The following is a 20,946-nucleotide window of genomic DNA, read 5'->3' on the forward strand; positions in this document are numbered from 1 at the left end:
AAAGAACAATCGAATCACAAGATCGACAAATAAAATAAAAGAAACACAACTTCGAATTACAAATCCAAAAATCTAGAATCTCTAGCCTCTTGTGTTTGGTATTTCAAATCTATACAAAGAAAACTAGTATGATGTGGAATAGAATTACTAGTTATACTTTTCTTTATAAGTAACAACCTCTTGGTCTTCTATTGTATTCCTCTTTTTATCTCGAACGTCGTGTGAGCTGTTAGGATGTATACTAAAAGTCTAGCTTTTGGTATAAACATTTATCTAGAAATAAAAATCACATTGGTCAAATGTCTACATTTATGATAAATGTAGTTGTTCAATTAATTTATATTGTAGATAACATGGTGTGTGGTGTCACACACAGAAGATCATGTTATCAGTTCTTTATAAATTATAAACAGTTGCTCACGACTAAGATGGAAAGGAACAAACCATTGGAATAGTCGTAGTGTAATTAGGTATTAGTTTATCTTGACTAATAAATTACACTAGTACACTCTAAGTATATTGAGTAGGACAATTTTAGGTAAGTTCTTTTTATACTGAGTTGATAAAAGAACTAGACCTTAGTTATTATGGAAGTGTGTGCTCTTAATCCTAATATAATAACAAGCACATATATTTGATATTTATTTCTTTGACTTATCAATGAGTGAGATTTAGCTCGATAAATCAATAAGCCCAATAAGTTGGGAAATGATATTACTTATAGTGTGTGTTGTTGATTATAGAAGGAAATTGTGTCCTAGTAATCTAGGTTGATAATGTCCCCAAGAGGAGCTCATAAAGATTGTCATGTTAAACCCTGCAGGTGGACTTAGTTCGACATGACGATAAGGTTGAGTGGTACTACTCTTGGACTAAGATATTAATTAAATGAGTTGTCAGTAACTTACTTAATTAGTGGGCATTCGACATCTTAAACACAGGGAGACTAACACACTCATAATAAGAAGAAGCCCAAAACGTAATTTGGGATTGGTGCGGTAGTTCAATAATAATTCTTTAATGCTATGAATTATTATTGATGAAATTAAGTTGGGTGTTCGGGGTGAACACAGGAAGCTTAATTTCATCGGGAGACTAAAATCAATTCCTCCTCTAGGTCCCTATTGTAACCTCTATATAAAATTCTTGTATACACTCAAGCCTATCTTCAAGTTCATGTTATTGGCGTATCCAAGGATGCCTCATGTTATTGTGATCAACGTAAACAACAATTGCTTGCTGTGAAATGCCGATTGTTTAAACAAGAATAGCAACTCACGGTTTTGTTTGCCAACCAAGTCAATGTGAGAAGCTTTGTTTAAGCAACTCACGTTTTTTGCCAACCAAGTCAACGTGAGAAGTTTTTCACGTTTTTAATTGCTTGCCAATTAAAGTCAACATGAGAATATTGTCAATTTTCAAGATGATCACATGAAATTAAGAGGAGAGGAATTTTATTAAAATATTTTTTTTTTGGGAGAGATATTTTAAAAGGAAGTTTTAGTTTTTGGTCATAATTTTCCTTTTTAAAAATCATCCACATGTTTAAAAAGAAAGTTTTTAAAATTTCCTTTATACAAACCACCATGAAGGCATAAATTGTTAAAGAAATTTTTATTTTAAAATTTCCGGAAACAAATTAGGAAGTTTTAATTTTTGATTAAAACTTTCCTTGTTGAGGATTATGTAGGTGGCCGGCCATGTAATTTAAGAAAAGGTTTTTAATTTTAATTAATTAAATTTTCCTTTTTATGGCAAAGGAATTAAGAAAGTTTTTATTAAAATTTCCTTATTTGCCAAGACCAAGGATTATAAAAGAGGGGGTAGAGGTGCCTTCATGGCGAACGACTCTATTATTTTTCTTCCTCTCTTTTCTTCCTTGATGGTGGCCGGCCCTATTATTTTTCCTTCTTCCTTTTCTTTCTTCTTCATTGGCTGGACCTTGTAATCTCATGGAGCTTAAAGATGGCCGGATTTTAGCATGGAGAAGAAGGAGAGAAAGGAAGCATCCCTTGGAGCTTGGTGGTGGTGGCCGAACCACATCTATTCATGGAATATTTGTGGTGGCCGAATCATGCATGGAGAAGAAGGTGGCTTAGGTGGATTCTCATCTTGGTAGATCATTGACCACACAACGTCCGGGATAAGAAGAGGAATACGGTAGATGATCAAGAGGTCGTTGCATACAAAAGGAAGGTATAATTAGTAATTGATTTCCGCATCATACTAGTTGTATTTCTTTTGTATGAATTCCAAACACAAGAGGCATTAGATTCTATATTTTCGGATTTGTTTCGAAGATGTGTTTCTTTTTGTTTTGTTTTTCGAATTTGTGATTCGATTGTTCTTTTTTGTTAACCTAGAGTTATTTAAGGAAATTAAATATTAGCTTTCCTTAAAAGGCTTTGTCTAGGTGGTGGTGGTTGCTCCCATATCCAAGAAGGCCATGTGCCTCGCCATGCAGTCCTAGAAGCCAATTTTGGAAATTAATATTTAATGGAATTAATAACATAGGTGGATTTGAATCAATAGTGTTAAGTTCCGCTTGCGATTCAAATCTAAACCATTAAGAACAGATAAGTTAAATTTGGAATCAATGATGTTAAGTTCCATCTGTGATTCCTAATTTAATTTCTAAAGAACACAATAGGTTATTTAAGGAAAGGTTCGACACTTGTACAAAAATTTTTGTACAGTGGAATCGGTACGTTTTCCTAGGACTAACCAACATGAGCGACGATCTACCGAGATGAGAACCACCCAAGCCCTTCATCTTCCTTCTACCAAGTTTCGGCCAAGCAACTTTCTCCAAGAAAAACAAGTCTCGGCCACCAACCAAGCTCCAAGGAAAACTAGGAAACAAAATCCTCCTTTCTCTTCTTCTTCTCCAAGCTAGATCCGGCCACCAAAACAAGCTCCTTGAGATTGATGAGGTTCGGCCACAAAGGAAGAAGAAAAGGAGGAGAAGATGCTAGGGTCGACCACCACCAAGGAGGAAAAGAGAGAGGAAAAATAGAAGAGAGTTATCTCTCATGAAGGCATCTCCTCCCTCTCTTTTATAATCCTTGGTCTTGACAAATAAGGAAAGTTTTAATAAAAACTTCCTTATTTTCTTTGCCATGGAAAGGAAAATTTAATTGATTAAAAACAATTTCCTTTTCATAAATTAAAGTGGGCGGCTACCTCATAGCTCCAAGCAAGGAAAGTTTTAATAACACAAGAATTAAAACTTCCTATTTTGCTTCCGAAAATTTTTAATAAAAATTTCTCTATAAAAATTTCCTTCATGGTTGGTTATAAAACGAAACTTTTATAAATTAAAATATCTTTATTAAAACATGTGGATGATTTCCAAAAAGGAAAGTTATTTTTAAAATTAAAATCTTCCTCTCAATCTACAAATAAGGAAAGATATCAAATCTTTTCTTAATCTTTTGTAGAAACTATAATAGAAAAAATTTAATTTTAAAACTCTCTTTTAAAATCATGAACATGGTTTCATAAAAGGTAAGTTTTATCAAAAATTAAAATCTTCCTTTCAATCTACAAATAAGGAAAGATATCAAATTTTTTCTTAATCTTTTGTAGAAACTATAAAAGGAAAGATTTAATTTTAAAACTCTCTTTTAAAATCATAAGGATGGTTTCATAAAAGGAAAGTTTTATCAAAAATTAAAATCTTCCTTTTAACTACAAATAAGGAAAGATATCAAACCTTTCACTTAATCTTTTGTAGAAAGCTATAAAAGGAAAGATTTAAATTTTAAACTCTCTTTTAAAACCATGGTATCCACATAAGAAAATTTTAAAAAATAAAATTCTATTTAATTTAATGTGGCCGGCCACACCAAGCTTGGATTCAAGCTATGGACGGCCACACAACTTGGCTCATCCTATTTGCTTGGCCGGCCCAAGCTTGGGTTCCAAGCTTGCTTGGCCGGCCACCTTAGGATGGGTATAAAGGTGGGTATTGGTGGGTATAATACTTTATAAACAAGAGACTATGATAGGGACCAAGAGGAGGAATTAGTTTTGGTCTCCCGATGAAATTAAGCTTCCCGTGTTCGCCCTAAACACCCAACTTAATTTCATCAATAGTAATTCATTCCACTAAAGAATTATTATTGAACTACCGCACCAATCCCAAATTATATTTTGGGCTCCTTCTTATCATGAGTGTGTTGATCTCCCTGTGTTTAAGATGTCAGATGCCCACTAATTAATTGAGTTACTGACAACTCACTTTAATTAATATCTTAGGCCAAGAGTAGTACCACTTAACCTTATTGTCATGTCGGACTAAGTCCACCTACAGGGTTTAACATGACAATTCTTATGAGCTTCTCTTGGGGACATTATCAACCTAGATTACTAGGGCACAATTTCCTTCTATAATCAACAACACACACTATAAGTAATATCATTTCCCAACTTATCAGGTCTATTGATTTATCGAGCTAAATCTCACCTTTTGATAAGTCAAAAAAATAAATACTAAATATATGTGATTGTTATTATATTAGGATTAAGAGCACACACTTCCATAATAACTAAGGTCTTGTTCTTTTATTAAGTCAGTATAAAAAGAACTTACCTTAAATGGTCCTGCTCAATACACTCAGAATGTACTAGTGTAATTTATTAGTCAAGATAAACTAATACCTAATTACACTATGACTATTCCAATGGTTTATTCCTTTCCATCTCAGTCATGAGCTACTATTTATAATTTATAAGGAATTGATAACATGATCTTCTGTGTGTGACACCACGCACCATGTTATCTACAATATAAATTAATCGAACAATTACACTTAACTTATAAATGTAGATATTTGACCAATATGATTCTTATTTCTAAGTAAATGTTTATACAAAAAGCTAGGCTTTTAGCATACATTCCAACAATCTCTCACTTATACTAAAAGACTATGCTGCCATATACCCTGCCATACATCTGATTCCCAACCCTTCAACATGTCCATCAAAAGCTCTTGCCTTAAGGGCCTTAGTGAAAGGATCTCCTAGGTTATCACCTGATGCAATCTAGGCGACAACAACTTCTTCTTGTTATACGATGTCTCATATTGGGTGGTACTTGTGCTCTATTGTGTTTACTTGCCTTATGGACTTATGGTTTCTTCAAGTTTGCTACTGCACCACTATTATTACAATAAATTGTAATAATTTTTGGGCAAACCAAAAATCATGTCTAAGTCCATTATGAAGTTTCTGAGCCATATAACTTCTATTGCAGCCTTAGAGGCTACCACATACTCAGCTTCTATAGTGGAGTCCGGAAAAGCACCTATGCTTAATACTCCTCCATTGTTATGGCTTCACCTCCTAAAGTAAACACAAAACCCCGAGGTTGACTTACTATTATCCCTATCTGATTGGAAGTATGAATCCGTGTAACCCACAGGGAGCAAATCATTTGCCTTGTAAACTAGCATATAATCTCTAGTCCCTCTAAGGTACTTTAATAAATGCTTTACGGCAGTCCAGTGTCCCGGTCTTGGATTACTTTGATATCTTCTAACCTTGCCCACGACAAAACAGATATCATATCTCGTGCATAGCATATATTAGGCTTCCTACAGTAGAAGCATAAGGAACTACATTCATCTCTTCTATCTCTTTTGATGTCTTCGAAGACATCTCTTTAGATAAAGATACTCCATACCAAAAAGGTAGAAAAACCTTTCTTGGAGTCTTGCATGCTAAAACGAGTTAGGATAGTATCGATATATGAAGCTCGGGATAAGCACAACATTCTTTTCTTATGATCCCTTATTATTTTGATCCCAAGAATATGTGCGCATTCTCCTAAGTCCTTCATATTGAATTGCTTGGACAACCATACCCTTACTTCCGACAACACTTTGATATTGTTTCCAACTACCAAAAATGTCATCTACGTATAGTACAAGAAATACCACCACGTTTTCATCACACTTTTTGTATACACAAGACTCATCTGGATACTGAATAAATTCATAAGCATGGATTACTTCATTAATCCGGATGTTCGAAGACCTTGAAGCTTTGTTCAGTCCATAAATAGACTGATTGAGCTTTCATACAAGATACTCTTTGCCTTTTTCAATGAACCCCTTTGGTTGCTTTATATAGATGCTTTTTTCAAGACTTCCATTAAGAAAAGCTGTCTTGACATCCACTTACCAAATCTCATAATCCATATTGTTAGAGTGTATACTAAAAGCCTAGCTTTTGTAAACATTTTTTTTGAAATAAAAGAATCACATTAGTCAATATCTACATTTATTTGTTAAATGTAATTGTTCAATTAATTTATATAAGTAGATAACATGGTGTGTGGTGTCACACTCTTGTTGTCGGTTCTTTATAAATTATAAACAGTTGCTCACGACTAAGATGGAAAGGAACAAACCATCGGAATAGTCGTAGTGTAATTAACTATTAGTTTATCTTGATTAATAAATTATACTGGTACACTCTAAATGTATTGAGTAGGACCATTTTAGGTAAGTTCTTTTTGTACTGACTTAATAAAAGAACTAGACCTTAGTTATTATGGAAGTGTGTGCTCTTAATCCTAATATAATAACAAGCACATATATTTAATATTTATTTCTTTGACTTATCAAAGGGTGAGGTTTAGCTCGATAAATCAATATGCCCGATAAGTTGGGAAATGATATTACTTATAGTGTGTGTTGTTGATTATAGAAGGAATCTGTGTCCTAATTATGTAGGTTGAGAATGTCCCCAAGAGGAGGTCATAATGGTTGTCATGTTAAACCCTGCAAGTGGACTTAGTCCGACATGACAATGAAGTTGAGTGGTACTACTCTTGGAGCTAGATATTAATTAAGTGAGTTGTCAGTAACTTACTTAATTAGTGGACATTCGTAATCTTAAACACGGGAAGACTAATTGATTTCAGGTATCTCTCAGCAATGCAAGGTTAGTATTTCTAGTGATATTTTGGAAAATTTTATAAAGGTACCTATAATTGATTTTGTTGGATGTGATTCAATTTTTGATACATATTCAGTTCATACTAATATGGTTCTAGTTCTATCTAATATAGCATGCTTGGGAGAGGTATGTTTTTCTTTCGGGTGTGCAGATTTTCAAGGGGCCTATAATTGGAAGCTCGATCTGAACCGTCTTCGACCACCTGAAAGAACTTCAAAGAAGATGAAGATGGAGAGAGTTATATACTTTACTCTGTAGCTCCTTTGATGAGAACTCTCTCCATAATAAGAGCCCTTGATAGGAGGGTGTTGAAATATCTTACTCCTCCAAGAGCGAGATTTAGATGAATCTAATGAGGTGGTCGAGCTAATGACCTTAAACAAGCGCTTCTTGGGAGGCAACCCAAGTTCATTTTCATTCATGTCTTTAGTTCTTTCTAGTTTCATTTCTTTATAATAAACATGTATCCTCTACTTAATTTTTGTTGTCTACTTTCTTTTATAGGATTCAAAGATTAGGAGGAGGACAACTATATAGTGGAGAAGTTAATGACATGGGCATTTGGCACGCATCATTTGGTAACTTCTCTTATTTTTATCTCCTCCACGTTATTTTTAGTTTTCATTGGGACAATGAAAAGTTTAAGTCTGGGGGGGATGCATTAGATGCATTTAGTTTAGTTCAGTTTTTGCTTAATAAAATTTTTGCTAGTTGCATCTTACATCACATCATGATTGTTTATTCCTTATTGTAAAATACTAGCGCGTTTATTCTAGATTCCATGTGGTTTATTGGCTACTTATGGTGCTATTATGTTTAGTGATCTATCTTTTTCTATCTATGATAGCATGAAGTGAGCAATGTTTTTACTACAAGAGTTTAAGTATTGACCTTATTTTAGGATCTCTATACACTATGCCTATTTTTGATGGTTGATAACTCTAAAATAGTCATGATTCATAGATTTGGACTAGTACTTGTGCTTCTATGGTAATCTCTCAACTACATTTTGGTTACTGGATAAACTCAGATCATGTAAGCTCATTTGGAAAAATCAATCCCCAAAAAAAATAAAAGTTTGTTTAAGTTTGATACTTTGCAAACATTCAAAGAAAGGAAAAAAATAATAAGGGATAAAAAAATAGTTGTCATGAGTGGAAACTAGTAATTCACCCCTTTGAGACCGAGTTAGGTTACTGGGGAAATGAATGTTATGTTTCTTTTGATACTGAGTATTCCTTTGAGACCTTGTGTAAACGATGCATAGCATTTTTGTGGGGAATGAACCTTGTGTGTGGCAGGTAAGTGTCTATCGTCGGAAGCATAAGGAACACAATTTTATGATGACTTTACTAGACTTAGGGATTGAAACTTGATAAAGTTAGGTCACTATTGTACTGAGCACGGAGGACTACTATTTATGTCATACTTAAACTACTTTTGTATCTTGCTCACCAATGAAATCATTTGATAGGATCAGTTTGACTTGCTAGATATTATGATGCACTATCTAACCACATGAGTCTAGATTGCGGGTTTTGCTTGAGGACAAGCAAAGGTTTAAATCTGGGGGTGCGATGTGCGTAGATTATATACACTTTTATATATACTTTGACACACATCTACTTGTATAATCTATGTTTATTGCACCATATTTCATTATAATATCATACTTTCATCATATTATGTTTGGAAAGTTACTCTTTGCTTGTTTTTATTGACAGGACGCCATTTGGAGTGAAAATGGAGCAAAACGCCATTATCATGCCTTGGTTGTGCCAGCACCCGATGCGAAGAAAGCCACGGTCGTGTGCCCCCACACGGCTGTGCCATTATCCCCGTGGCCAAGCAACACACGGCCGTGCCAAATGACACGGCCGTGCCAACGATCCAGAGGAGAGAAAGGTCACGGTCGTGTGACCTCGACAGAGAAGTAGAAGGCCACGACCGTGCAACCTCGCATGGCCATGTGACTCAATCCGAGAGGATGCCGTGTGAGGCCGTGTGGATTCCACACGGCCGTGTGACGAAGAACACGGGTTGTGCCACGCCAAAACAGAGCTGTGCTGAATTCTGGGTAGATTGCAGACCGTTCGTAATTTGGCCATAACTTTGTGATCCATTGGAGTTTTGGGATGTTCTTTATACCTAAACGTAGCTGACTTCAAGATCTACAACTTTGATTCAGATCCAACTAGAGAAAGCATTGTCTTCCCGTACTAAATGGCATGGTCGTGCCTCCCAACCGCGGGTTCAACTGGACCTCCGCCCAGACCGCAGACCAAACTTCGAACCGCCATAACTTTTGGTTAGGTTGGATCCAGGGCTTTATCCAAGTATCAGATTGAAAATAATTTCAAGATCTACAACAATAGTTCAGGGTGAATCACGAGAAAACCTGGTTTAATGGGTGAAAAACTTGTTTTACCAGACCCCTGTAATTGTGGTTTTCCTGGGCAGTTTGAAGGAGGTATAAAAGGGTCAAGATCCCTATTCTTGATCATCTTTGGTTTGGGGATTTCACCCCCTCTCCTTGGGAAAGGGTTTTCCCCTTCGGGGGAAACCCTAGAGCTTCATCCGCTACTATCTCTTGACGTTCCGTCCATCTCCAGAGCAAGGAGGCATCACCAAGACATCGGAAACCTCGGCAAGCATCTCTTCTTCCCCTTCTCCTCACATCAAGGGTTGTAAGTGTGCTTTACTTTATGTTTTGGGGTTGTTCCTCTTTCGCAATGGAGTAGATCTCCTTTTCTATAGATGTAGGGAGTAGTTTTGGATAGGGTTTGATGTAAGACTCATGTTTGTGTCTTTACTCGTTGGATGATTTCTCTTGCTTCATTTCTATTTGATATGCATGAGACTTGTTGCCTTGTCATGTTAATTGATTGTGTGGGAATTACTAATTTCGTAGAGAGAGATTTTAGATCGTAGGGCCCTAGTGACAGGGGTAACCCGTTCACGGGCGTCTAGGATATTCCCTTGAAAGGAGAGGCAACTTCTCCACAAGGAAGTAAGAGACCAAACCAAACCCCTATCTCTATCCCTAATGATACCAATTAGATTTGTATTATTGTGATCTACCGAGGCGCCCTAGTAACAGGGGTTAACCGTAATAGGATTTCATAGGGGTCTTCTCTGATTAATACTTAAGGATAGTAGCTTTAACTTCCGGCGAAGGTATGTTGATTGACAATGGGTAAACGATAGAACTTGATGCATCAAGTTCCACCACAATGAAACCAAAATCCTAGAATCCATTCCCCAAAGGTCAAATCCCTCCAAGATTGATTCTCCCATCCTTCTCTTTCTCTCTTAAATCACTCTCGTTAGTTTGCAAGCGCCAAAGCCAACTTTTGACCGTCTAGATAACTTACTTTGCGACATCTCTAATGCTTAATCAACAGTCCCTGTGATTTGACAATCTTATATATTACTGACGACGAATCCGTGCACTTGCGAAAGCGTAACATTCGGCAGGATGCCTCGTTGCAGGTAGCTGATCATTGGTGCTCTCCAATCGATAGGCTCATCCATATTATTCTGAAGATCTATCTGGGCTATGAGGAAGGTATTTGCTATTGACCTATCCAATACCCATGTGGTCAAAGAACTAGACATTTTAGCTAGCTCATCAGCTCGGCTATTTTCCATTCTAGGAATCTTAGTTACTGTGACCTCTTTAAACTCCTCCTTCATCCTGGCATAAGTTTCTTGATATACTTGTAGCTTACCACTATTGACTTCAAAATTGTCCTCTACTTGCTGGGTCACTAATTGAGAATCTGAATAGATGATTATCCGGGCAGCCCCTACGTGTCGGGCTGCCTGTAGTCCGGCCAACAGAGCCTCATACTCCGCTTCGTTGTTAGTAGCTTTGAAGTTTAATTGAACATCTATCTGTAAGGTGTCTTGCTGAGGAGATATCAGGAGAATCCCTACGTCGCTTCCTTGCTGCGTAGCTGATCCATCCACATATATTTTCCAAATCTCTTCGGAATCAGTCTAATGAATTTCTGTCAAGAAATCTGTCAGGGCTTGCGCTTTAATCGCCGTGCAAGGTTGATATTCTATATCATATTCTCCTAACTCTGTCGCTCATTTGATAAGACGACCGACGACCTCCACATTGGTAAGGGCCCTACCCATGGTGCTGTTAGTCAAGACCGTGATAAGGTGTGCCAAAAAGTAAGGCCTCAAATGACGCGCCATAAGGACCAGTCCATAAACCAACTTCTCCAGGGTTGTACATCGAGATTCAGCCCCCTTCAATAGATGACTGAAAAAGTACACAGGTCGTTGTACATTATCTTGTTCTTTCACTAATACTGCCCCCATGGCCTCAGAGGTGGCTGATAGATACACCCAAAGTGGTTCTCCCGTAATGGGCTTGAATAAGGAAGGTAAAGTCCCCAAGTATATCTTCAGTTCTTTGAAAGCTCGGGTGTATTCTTCGTCCCACTGAAATTTGGCAGCTTTTCTGAGCACTTTGAAGAAAGGAGCTGCGCGATCTGCTGATCGAGAGATGAATCGAGATAGAGTTGTTATTCTGCCCACCAACTTCTGCGTTTCCTTCAGATTCTGTGGAATTTGCATATCTCGAAGTACCCGCACCTTTTCAGGATTGGCTTCAATTTCCCGTTCAGTTACCAGATATCCCAAGAACTTTCCTCCTTTAGCCCCAAACATGCACTTCAATGGATTCAGGTTCAGCCCATACTGCCGGAGGGTTTTGCAAGTTTCCTCCACATCTGTAATCAGGCTCACCGCAAGAGGGGTTTTGATGAGTATATCGTCGACATATACTTCCACATTGCGTCCAATCTACTCCCGGGAAATCTTGTCCATCATCCTCTGATAGGTGGCTCCAACATTCCTGAGACCGAAAGGCATGATGGTATAACAGAAGGTATCATCTGCTGTAATAAAGCTAACATTCTCCTAATCTTCCTGGGCTAAGGGTATTTAATGATACCCTTGATAAGCGTTCAGCATACAGATCCTCTCACAGCCAGCCATTGAATCTACCATCTGGTCGATCCGAGGAAGATGATAGTAATCCTTAGGGTTGGCATGGTTAAGATCTCTGAAGTCAATACATACCCTCCACTTATTATTGAGCTTGGCTACTAAGAGCACATTGGAAAGTCAGGATGGGAATTGTACTTCTCGGACGTGTCCTGCTTTCCTGAGCTGGTCTACTTCGGCTCGGATTATTTTGTTCTGCTCAATCGAGAAGTTTCTCTTCTTCTGCTTGACCGGTCAGGCGCCAGGCAAGAGATGTAGCTTATGCTATACTATTTCGGGACTGCCCCTGGTAATTCTTCAGTAGACCAGGTGAAAACGTCTTGGTTGTGGACCAAGCACTGGATCAGTTCTTCCTTAAGGCTCGAAGGTAAGTCACTGGCTATGCGGGTGAGGCTCTCCGAACGTTCAGGATGCAACTGAACGTCTACCCAGGGGATAGGCTCTTCAGTCAGGGGGAGAGGCTCCTCTTGAATAGCGTGGATACTCCTATCCTGGATCCTCTATGCATTGCGAGCTTCCACTTTGACCATATCTACATAGCATCTTCGCGAAACAAGCTGCTCTCCTTTGACTTCTCCAACTTGATCCCCGACCGGGAATTTGATTTTCTGATGAAATGTAGAAACCGCAGCCCATAATTCATGCAAGGCTGACCTGCCTAAGATGACATTGTAGGACGAGGGGGAGTCTACCACGATGAAGGTGCTTCTTCTTGTCCGCACTAATGGTTCATTGCCTAAGGATATGACTAATTTGATTTGACCCATGGACTTCACCTCATTGCTTGTAAACCCGTATAGAGAAGTGGCCACGGGTTGGAGCTCGCTCACGTCAATTTGCATCTCCTCGAATGCAGTTCTGAACAATACATTGACTGAGCTTCCAATGTCTACGAAGACCCTGACCACTCGACTATTGGCTATGACAACCTTAATAATGAGGGCATCATCATGCAGCAGCTCCAGTCCTTCTAAATCCCGTGGCCCAAAATTGATGACAGGGCCAGCAGTTTGCTTCTGACTGCATCCTACAGCATGGATCTCCAATCGACGTTCATGGGATTTGCGCGCCCTGCCTGAATACCCATCAGTAGGTCCTCCAGAGATCATGTCTATCTCTCGAATGGCCGCATTGTCGCGATTTTCTACTTCTCTGGCTTCTCCTTATTCTACACCCCGACCGGGTTGCGAAACACTTGGCCCACCCAGGTCAGGACGGGGTCGGCCTGCTTGACTTGCTGCAGCACGTTGCTCTTCTATCATCTTTTGTACCTAGGGGGCTAGCTTAGGAGGTGGTAAGCCAAGCTCCGCAGCTCGTCGGGAATCACGGGCAAACTGAAAACAGTCATTGGTGGCATGAGTATGAGATCGATGGTAGGTACAGTACCTCGAGCCCTAGGGGCTAGGCCGGTTAGCCTGGACTGCGACGACTCGGAGAGCCGGGAAGAAAGGCCTAACTTCCCGAGCTCGAGGAAGAGGTTGAGCGGGTTATGGAGGTACTCTTTTCTCCGACTTGTTAACGGTAGGGGGTGCTCGATCAGCCTTCCTTCGTGCCGCTTGGGCTTCCTCCACGTTAATGTAACTAGCTGCTCGTTCTAACATGCTATCAAAATTTTTGACTGGATCTTAGATAAGATCCCTGAAAAACTCTCCTTCTCCTAATCCGTGAGAGAAGACGCTCATTAATATCTCTGAAGTGACTGATGGAACATCCTGAGCTACTTGATTAAACCGCTTAATGTAACTTCTTAGGGGCTCGGCTGACCCCTGCTTGAGGGCGAAGAGACAATGGTCTGTTTTTTGGTATTTCCTGCTACTAGAGAAGTGGTGCAGGAAAGCAATTTTGAAATCATGAAAGCAAGGGATGGACCCGTGTGGCAATCCATCGAACCACTTTTGTGCCAAGCCAGATAGGGTATTCAGAAATACCCGACACCTGGCAAAATCGTTATATTGATGCAACAGAGCGGCATTCCTAAATTTACGAAGGTGATCTTCGGGATCTTTGCTGCTATCATATTCCCCAATAGCAGGGGGTATATAGCCTTTAGGTAACTTTTCTTCTAGTATTCCTGAGGAAAAAGGAACCTTCTCCTCAGGTTCAGCACGGGGCTCTTCCCTAAGAATTTTAGCTTTCTCTTTCCTTGAATCTCGAGGAAGGGAACTTTCTGCCATAGATACTGGTGATTGTTCTTCCTTTAGGCTGTGGGCGAAGGGACCTGGCTGATAGTATCCCAGGTCGGGCTCTCGGTAGAAAGCAGGGGGAAATTCCTCAGGTTGTTTTCTCTTAGAGCCTCGATCCGAAATATGCACAGGTTCTTTAGAAGCCTCAGGCGCCTTGCGTGATCAAGAAACAGTAGCTTGCTTTTCGGAGGTCGCCCGCCTTTCGGCCTCCTTGAATAGCTCATATTCTCCAGCGGTCATTGTCACGTTGATTCATCCAGAATCGTCCATCGTCATGTCCCAGAACAGGTGAGAGATTCCCACAGACGACGCCAAATTTGATCCCGTCCGGAAGCTGAGTCGGACAGAGACTGGCCGTGTTGTCGTAGGCGTTGAGGGGGGGGGGTCTTTCGAATGCGTTGCTGACATTGCACCTCCGGTCAGGACTGCCGTGAGAGGGTGACGAAAAATGATGACTAGGACGACGAGGTGGAGATCTCCTGCCCACACTCAGACGAGCACCCGGGTCGTTAGAGACCATAAACCAGGGAAAAAGTCCTCGGGTCAAGCCCTCCGATGCTCAAGTCAGGTACTTTTCCCCCAGAAGCACAGTGAAAAGACGAAAAGTAAAGCACGAGTATCAAAGGACAAGTGAGTGTACCTACGTAGAGACAAAGCCTCCCTTTTATATGGCAGTGGGTGCTTCTGGAGTTTGACGAGTGTCAGGGAATGTCGGGTGTCAGGATTTGTCTGGCGATGAATGACACGTGGCCTCTTCTTATAGGTCTAGAGAGGGATCGATGTGTCATGAGCCCTAGACTGTTAGCATATTCCCTGACAAGCGGCGATTATTCTCTGACAAGTTGTTACAATTCTCTGGCTCGATTGTCGTATAGTATGCACCGGCCCCAATCTGTTAACCCTTAACTGAATCCTCGTACCTGCAAATCTTGACTTGTGGGCATAGACCTACATTCCTCGGCGCATTTCCTGGTACATTTCTTGGCTTGTGTTTGTCACCTTGTAATCCAAATCTGTATGTCCAGCCCTCCATTTGCCATTCGGTAGATCCCAGTAAATCCAGACCTGCGCTTACCGTCCTATACGCCTTGATCCGTGTGTGTACCTTGAACTATAAGCCTTACTCCTCCTGTCCTGTCATGTATGTCCTAGTCTGTGTGGGTACCTTGAATTGTAAGTTTTATTCCTCCTGTCTTGTCCTGTATGTCCTGGTCCATATATCCCGACCCGTACGTCTCGATCTTTGTCTCCTGATCGTCTGTCTTATCTTGTGAATCCGGACCTGTAAGCCTTCGGCCCGCGTATTCCGACCTGTACGTCTTTGGTTTGCGTATCCCGATCTGTATGTCTTTGGTCCACATATCCCGACCTGTGGTCTTTGGTCCGCATATCCCGACCTGTACATCTTTGGTCCGCATATCCCGACCTGTGGTCTTTGGTCCGCATATTCCGACCTGTACGTCTTTGGTCCACATATCCCGACCTGTACGTCTCGATCTGTGTCTCCTGGTCTGTCTATCTTATCCTGTGAATCCAAACCTGCAAGCCTTATGTCGCTTATCCTAACCTGTACATCTTGTTCTGTATATCCTGTTCTACGAATCTAGTTCTGTAAATTTCGACCTGTACGTCTTTGGTCCACATATCCCGACCTGTGGTCCGCGTATCCCGACTTGTACGTCCTACCTTCTGAGTTCCTACTCGTCATGTAGGCTTAACCCCTGAATGCCACTTATGCCCGACCAGGATCCCCCTGTAACCTGGACCCTTGGCCACCACGTAAGCCAGACTTTTGACCATCACATAGGCTTGACTTATGACCTCCACATAGGCTTGACTTCTGACCGCCATGTGGGCTTAACTTATGACCGCGTCGTGAGCTTTACTTTTGACCGCGTCAGCTATCCGCCCCTACCATCATGCACCGTATCAAGTAACAAATTCAAAATTCGTCGAATATTAATATTCATTGCAAATTTTGCAATGAAGATAATTTGTAATGAATTTTGTGATGAAAATTTTTGTTGCTAATTATGTGACTATTTTTTTTTTTTTTGTTACTAATTTCATTACCGTTAGTGACGATTTCCTTTTTATCGTTAATTTTGTTATGAATTTGTGACAAATTTTGTTCGTCATTAAAATTCGTCACTAAATTCATGTTTTTTCTAGTGAAGCAAAGGCTTTCGTGTGTGAGGTAATTCAATCTTCAAAGGTTTTCTCGCACAACATTGGATTTCTCGAATGACATGAACAACATCCTCTCGTTGTCTCCATGCGGCAGCCACTCGTTAGGCAGCCGCCGTGAACAACGACGCAGCCTGAGCCGCAAGCAAGGTCATTCTCCCCAGAAGTGATACTGATATGATTAGTATTTCTTAATGGTCAAGTATAATTTCTGATACCTTACGTTGCCATGAGTTGTAAAATGAACACGCATATGCAAGGAATTTGTACTATAAAGCAAACAATTGAATTGCTATTTTAGCGAGTTTATTTATCAAAGTGTTCTCCTTGATTTCAAAATCAATCTTCTGTAGGCTAACGTCTATTCAATGTCCCCAACCAAAACAAATTAACAATGCTTCAAGATAATCGCAAAGACCATGTGTAAAAAAGATGAAGAAGGAATCGAAGACATCGACCATCCTTCATTTTTTTTCTTGCTCTTTTTTTTATTATATATTATTATGTTGTTGATATGATCAACTAGAAAATAATGTGATAATCAAGATTGATACAAATATGATTAAAATATGGTCAATCACCATAATATTAATTGATGCCAAAGAGGATGGGACCCTATTGGATCTATTTGATAATAATTACATATAATTAAGAGTAATTTATGGGATGACAGTAGTGAATATTTGGTGATTACTAGCCAATTGAGCTATTATTATTGCAAGTTAACTATAGGCTACTTGACTGTGCATGGCCGGTTGTGCTTAATGGTGGCAAACAATCGGGAAAGATCACTTGAAGAAGACGGTTAGATCTTTGAAGATGAGTTCTCAAAGATATATTTCAACTAATCAATGCATCAAACAATCAAATACCTTGGGCAGATCTTTTTCTGAAATCTGCCCTACGGAATGCTTATTATTACTATCTTGAATTTCTTTAATCGTGTTCTATCTTTAAAAAATAATTATTATTAGATTTAAAGGTTAACAAGTTTAGGAAGGAAATAATTGATATTTGTGAAAATTATATACTCTGATAAATTTTGTATTAAATGTAATTAGAAAATGTTTATAACCACATTTATCTCAAGAAATTATTATAATGGTTATTTATCTTACTATATTTATTTATTTATTTTACTATTTTATTAAGAATCTGTATTAAGAACTAACTAATTTTGTTAAAGTCTAAAATAAAATTAAGTTAATATTTTTTTGCACTAAAAATTTATTAAAAAATTTCTTTGATTGTTTTTATATAAAAAATATGTCATGGTTCTGCTAACAGAGAAACTTCTATAAATATCTTGGGTCAACGATGTTAGAAAGCATACCTTTCTCGGGTTTTTAGCTGAAATAAAAAATTAAATTAATTTGTTATGAGACATAGTTCGTTACAATTAATTTATGGGTCTGGAGCATTAATTTATAATCTAAATTTTTTACTAACTAATTTTGATGAAGTCCAAAATAAAATTTATTAACATATTTTTTTTCTTTTCACACTAAAACTAATTTATCATGTGTAGCAGTGTTATATAATTATGACACATGCATGATATTCATAATTTATATTACACATGCATGATTTACTAAAAAAATTAAAGGGTAAGTAGTGCCACCACCTTTGAGATTTTTGAAGATCTAAGTGCTTCCTTTGGTAAATTATTTACATTTATTGATCTCTTGTACAACAATTCAACAATTTTACTTCTTATGATTAACGAAGTAAGCAAACACACCAACAAATGGAGCATTGACATAAGTGGTGGGCTCAGTTAGCGCCGCCTGACGTCGATCATCGTCGAAGTAATCTGTTCCATTGTTAGGCCCTCCGATAATAGCTCCAGTCAGCTCATTTAGATTAGGATTGGGGTTGTCTAAGTAAGAGAAGCCGTCTGTGCATGGAATGAAAGAGGGATGCGCATCGATGGACGGGAGGGAGGCCGCCCTGTGATGAATGTGCTGAGGGAACTTGGGGCCGAAACCGACCATGTAAGACATTCCCATTGGATTGGTGCCTAAGATGTAGTCCGCCTACATCGACAAACAACATTAATTCATTGCTATTCAGAGAAAGCAATTAATAGAGTTTCGATGGTAAATTAATTACCTGATTTTTTGCAAATTCTACAAGCTTCCAAGCGGGGAATTTGGTGTTGCCGCAAGTGATTCTTTGCCTAGCTAGCCTGACATGTTTAGCATAGATAAGAGCGAGCAAAGAAAGTGAACCGACGGCTTGATTGTTGCACCCTTCGGTCTTAAAGAGCAGACCCCCTGTACATATATAAATGATTAAATGAATTATATATTCTCTAATTTGAGAAATATTTTCACTCTGCCATTTAATTTTCTCCATCGAGAAAATGATAATTAATAACACGAGAAGTTATTAGTTAATTGACGAACCTGGTGTGTATTTGATGGTCCTGGTGGGGGATTCTGGTAGCACGCCGCATGCAAAGGTTTGAGCTTCTTTTTTGTACTGACCAATCTGCAATTTTAATTTGTTAAAAAAAATTGTCATAATTAAGTAAAAAAATAAAGCCGGTTTATAATTTTAAAAATTATTTTGAAAAGTAAATATATTTATTTTATATTTATATTCATTAATAGATATATGAAAATTAATTAATACCTGGCTTAGGAGGACGTAAATTCCTGCATGTTTATTGTCCCATGAAAACTCAGTGTCAATAGAAGAATAGTCAGTTACTTCTTGCATGAGTTTGATTTTTCGAATGGCTGCGTCAACATGTTTTTGGTATTTTTGGCTGTCGGTGGCTTTATTCAACCATGCTCCAGCCCAAGCTAACTCATCCTGCAACATAATTATATAAATATTTTACTAGAAATAAAAGCAATTAATTAAAACAATATTAATTATAATTACTTGGTAGCCACTGAAATCACAGTAAAATGGGCAGACTGCGTCGCCAATGCTATCGTTGTATGAGCCCTGGTAGGTGTTTGCGAAATAATACGCCTGCAAAAAATTTTTAAAAAAACAAATAAATTAAATTGTATACTTTTAAAAAAAAATTACAAGAATTGATAATTGAATGCAAGCGTATTGTGCGTGCGTGTGCGTGTTGAATTTAAATAAGCATCGAAATTAGTTCTGTATGTATAAGAGAACTTATATACGTACATAATTGTAAAATCTTTGAAATTATATACATTTTTCTAGTGATAAAATACTATCACAATACCGTTCCTATAGCGCTAATCACTTCTATTATTAATTTCAGGGTTTCAAATACGTACCTCCTTCGCTTTAGACAACAAGCGCCAGGAGTAGGCAGGGTCGGCGATCTTGAAGACGATTGAGGCAGCAGCCAGCGCGGCGGCGATCTCGCCGGCGACCTCGGAGCCCGGGTGAGTGGTGTTGATGGCGTACACGGGGCGCGGGGTGTCCATGTCCTCGGGCCGTTCCCAGCAGTTGTGGTCACTGTTGGGGTTGCCCACCATGGCGTAGACCGTGTTGGGCAAGTTGGCCGTGGCCTTGAGCAAGAAATCCGTGTTCCATTTCAGAGTTTCCGCAGCATTAATCCACTCGTCTCCCATGGCCATCCCGTCGCCGAACTCGATGATGCTCCACGCCAACAACGTCGCCGTGAACGCCATCGGAAAGCTGTACTTCACGTTGTCCCCCGCGTCGTAGTATCCCCCCGTTAGATCAACCTAAACAAATTAAGAAACATTATACAAGTTGTTCCTCGTAGACACAAGAATAGGCAGTCATGTATAGATAGCTAAATTGTCTTACACCAGCCTCTTGGCCATCGCGTAGAGCCGAGTTCTTTCTCCAAGTCATGCGCTGCCAAGAAGGGAGATGGCCTGATCGCTGCCCTTCGAAGAACAACAAGCTCTTGCTCAGCGCGAGCTTGTAATCGTGCTTTTGCTCCCATCCAACCGATGCCGTTGACATCAACAACAACACACCACAAACAACAACGCAAATCCTCTCCATCGACATTTTCTTTTCCTTTCAAGTCAATTCTTTGTCATCTCAATTAATCGGTATTTTATAGACACAGATGATCTTAATAGGATAGTGGTTCATGACACCATTGTTCAACATTCTCACTTGCCAAATAAGGCAATAAATTTCCTTAAGAAGTTTATCTATATATATATATATATATATATATATATTTCAAGTCAGTGCTAAACCTTATTTGAATAATAAAACTATGCATGATAGGATCTAATCAACGAAATATTGAATTGATTCGTAATAGTTTATTCCATTTAATTTGGAAAGAAACCATCCTTACAATAATAAATGTCTAATTTTGTGAGCATTAATTTGAAAATATATAGAGGAAAGTAAGTAGGGGAAATGACTCTAGAGGAACTCCTCTTTGGTTGACTAAAATAAATATGCTATTAGCGACAGATTTAGTGACACACGTTTAATTTCTTTCTCTAGCTATATAGAGACAGATTTATTAATTATCGTTGCTATTAGTGACAGACTTAAAATATCCGTTGCTACTAATAATGGGTTGATGATAAATTCCATTTTTTGCTGCTACTAATATCCGTTACGTTGCTACCAATTGGTAGGTATTGCAACTGAT

At 38.9% G+C, this 20,946-nt stretch overlaps 1 protein-coding gene across 1 annotated transcript; it reads right to left on the minus strand.

The window, feature by feature from the left end:
• Positions 1–9,786: 9,786 nt before the first annotated feature.
• Positions 9,787–20,333, minus strand: LOC121995156 (endoglucanase 8-like; the record flags this gene model as incomplete). Its single annotated transcript, XM_042548973.1, has 8 exons — positions 20,130–20,333; positions 19,628–20,044; positions 19,254–19,346; positions 18,999–19,181; positions 18,770–18,854; positions 18,474–18,637; positions 18,086–18,397; positions 9,787–9,795 (listed from the first exon to the last, which is right to left on the minus strand). Coding segments are annotated over exons 1-8 (1,467 nt in total), but the record flags the coding sequence as incomplete, so codon positions are not given.
• Between the last annotated feature and the right edge of the window lie 613 nt (positions 20,334–20,946).

Source organism: Zingiber officinale, chromosome 6A, assembly GCF_018446385.1.
Source record: "Zingiber officinale cultivar Zhangliang chromosome 6A, Zo_v1.1, whole genome shotgun sequence".
Taxonomy (NCBI): domain Eukaryota; kingdom Viridiplantae; phylum Streptophyta; class Magnoliopsida; order Zingiberales; family Zingiberaceae; genus Zingiber; species Zingiber officinale.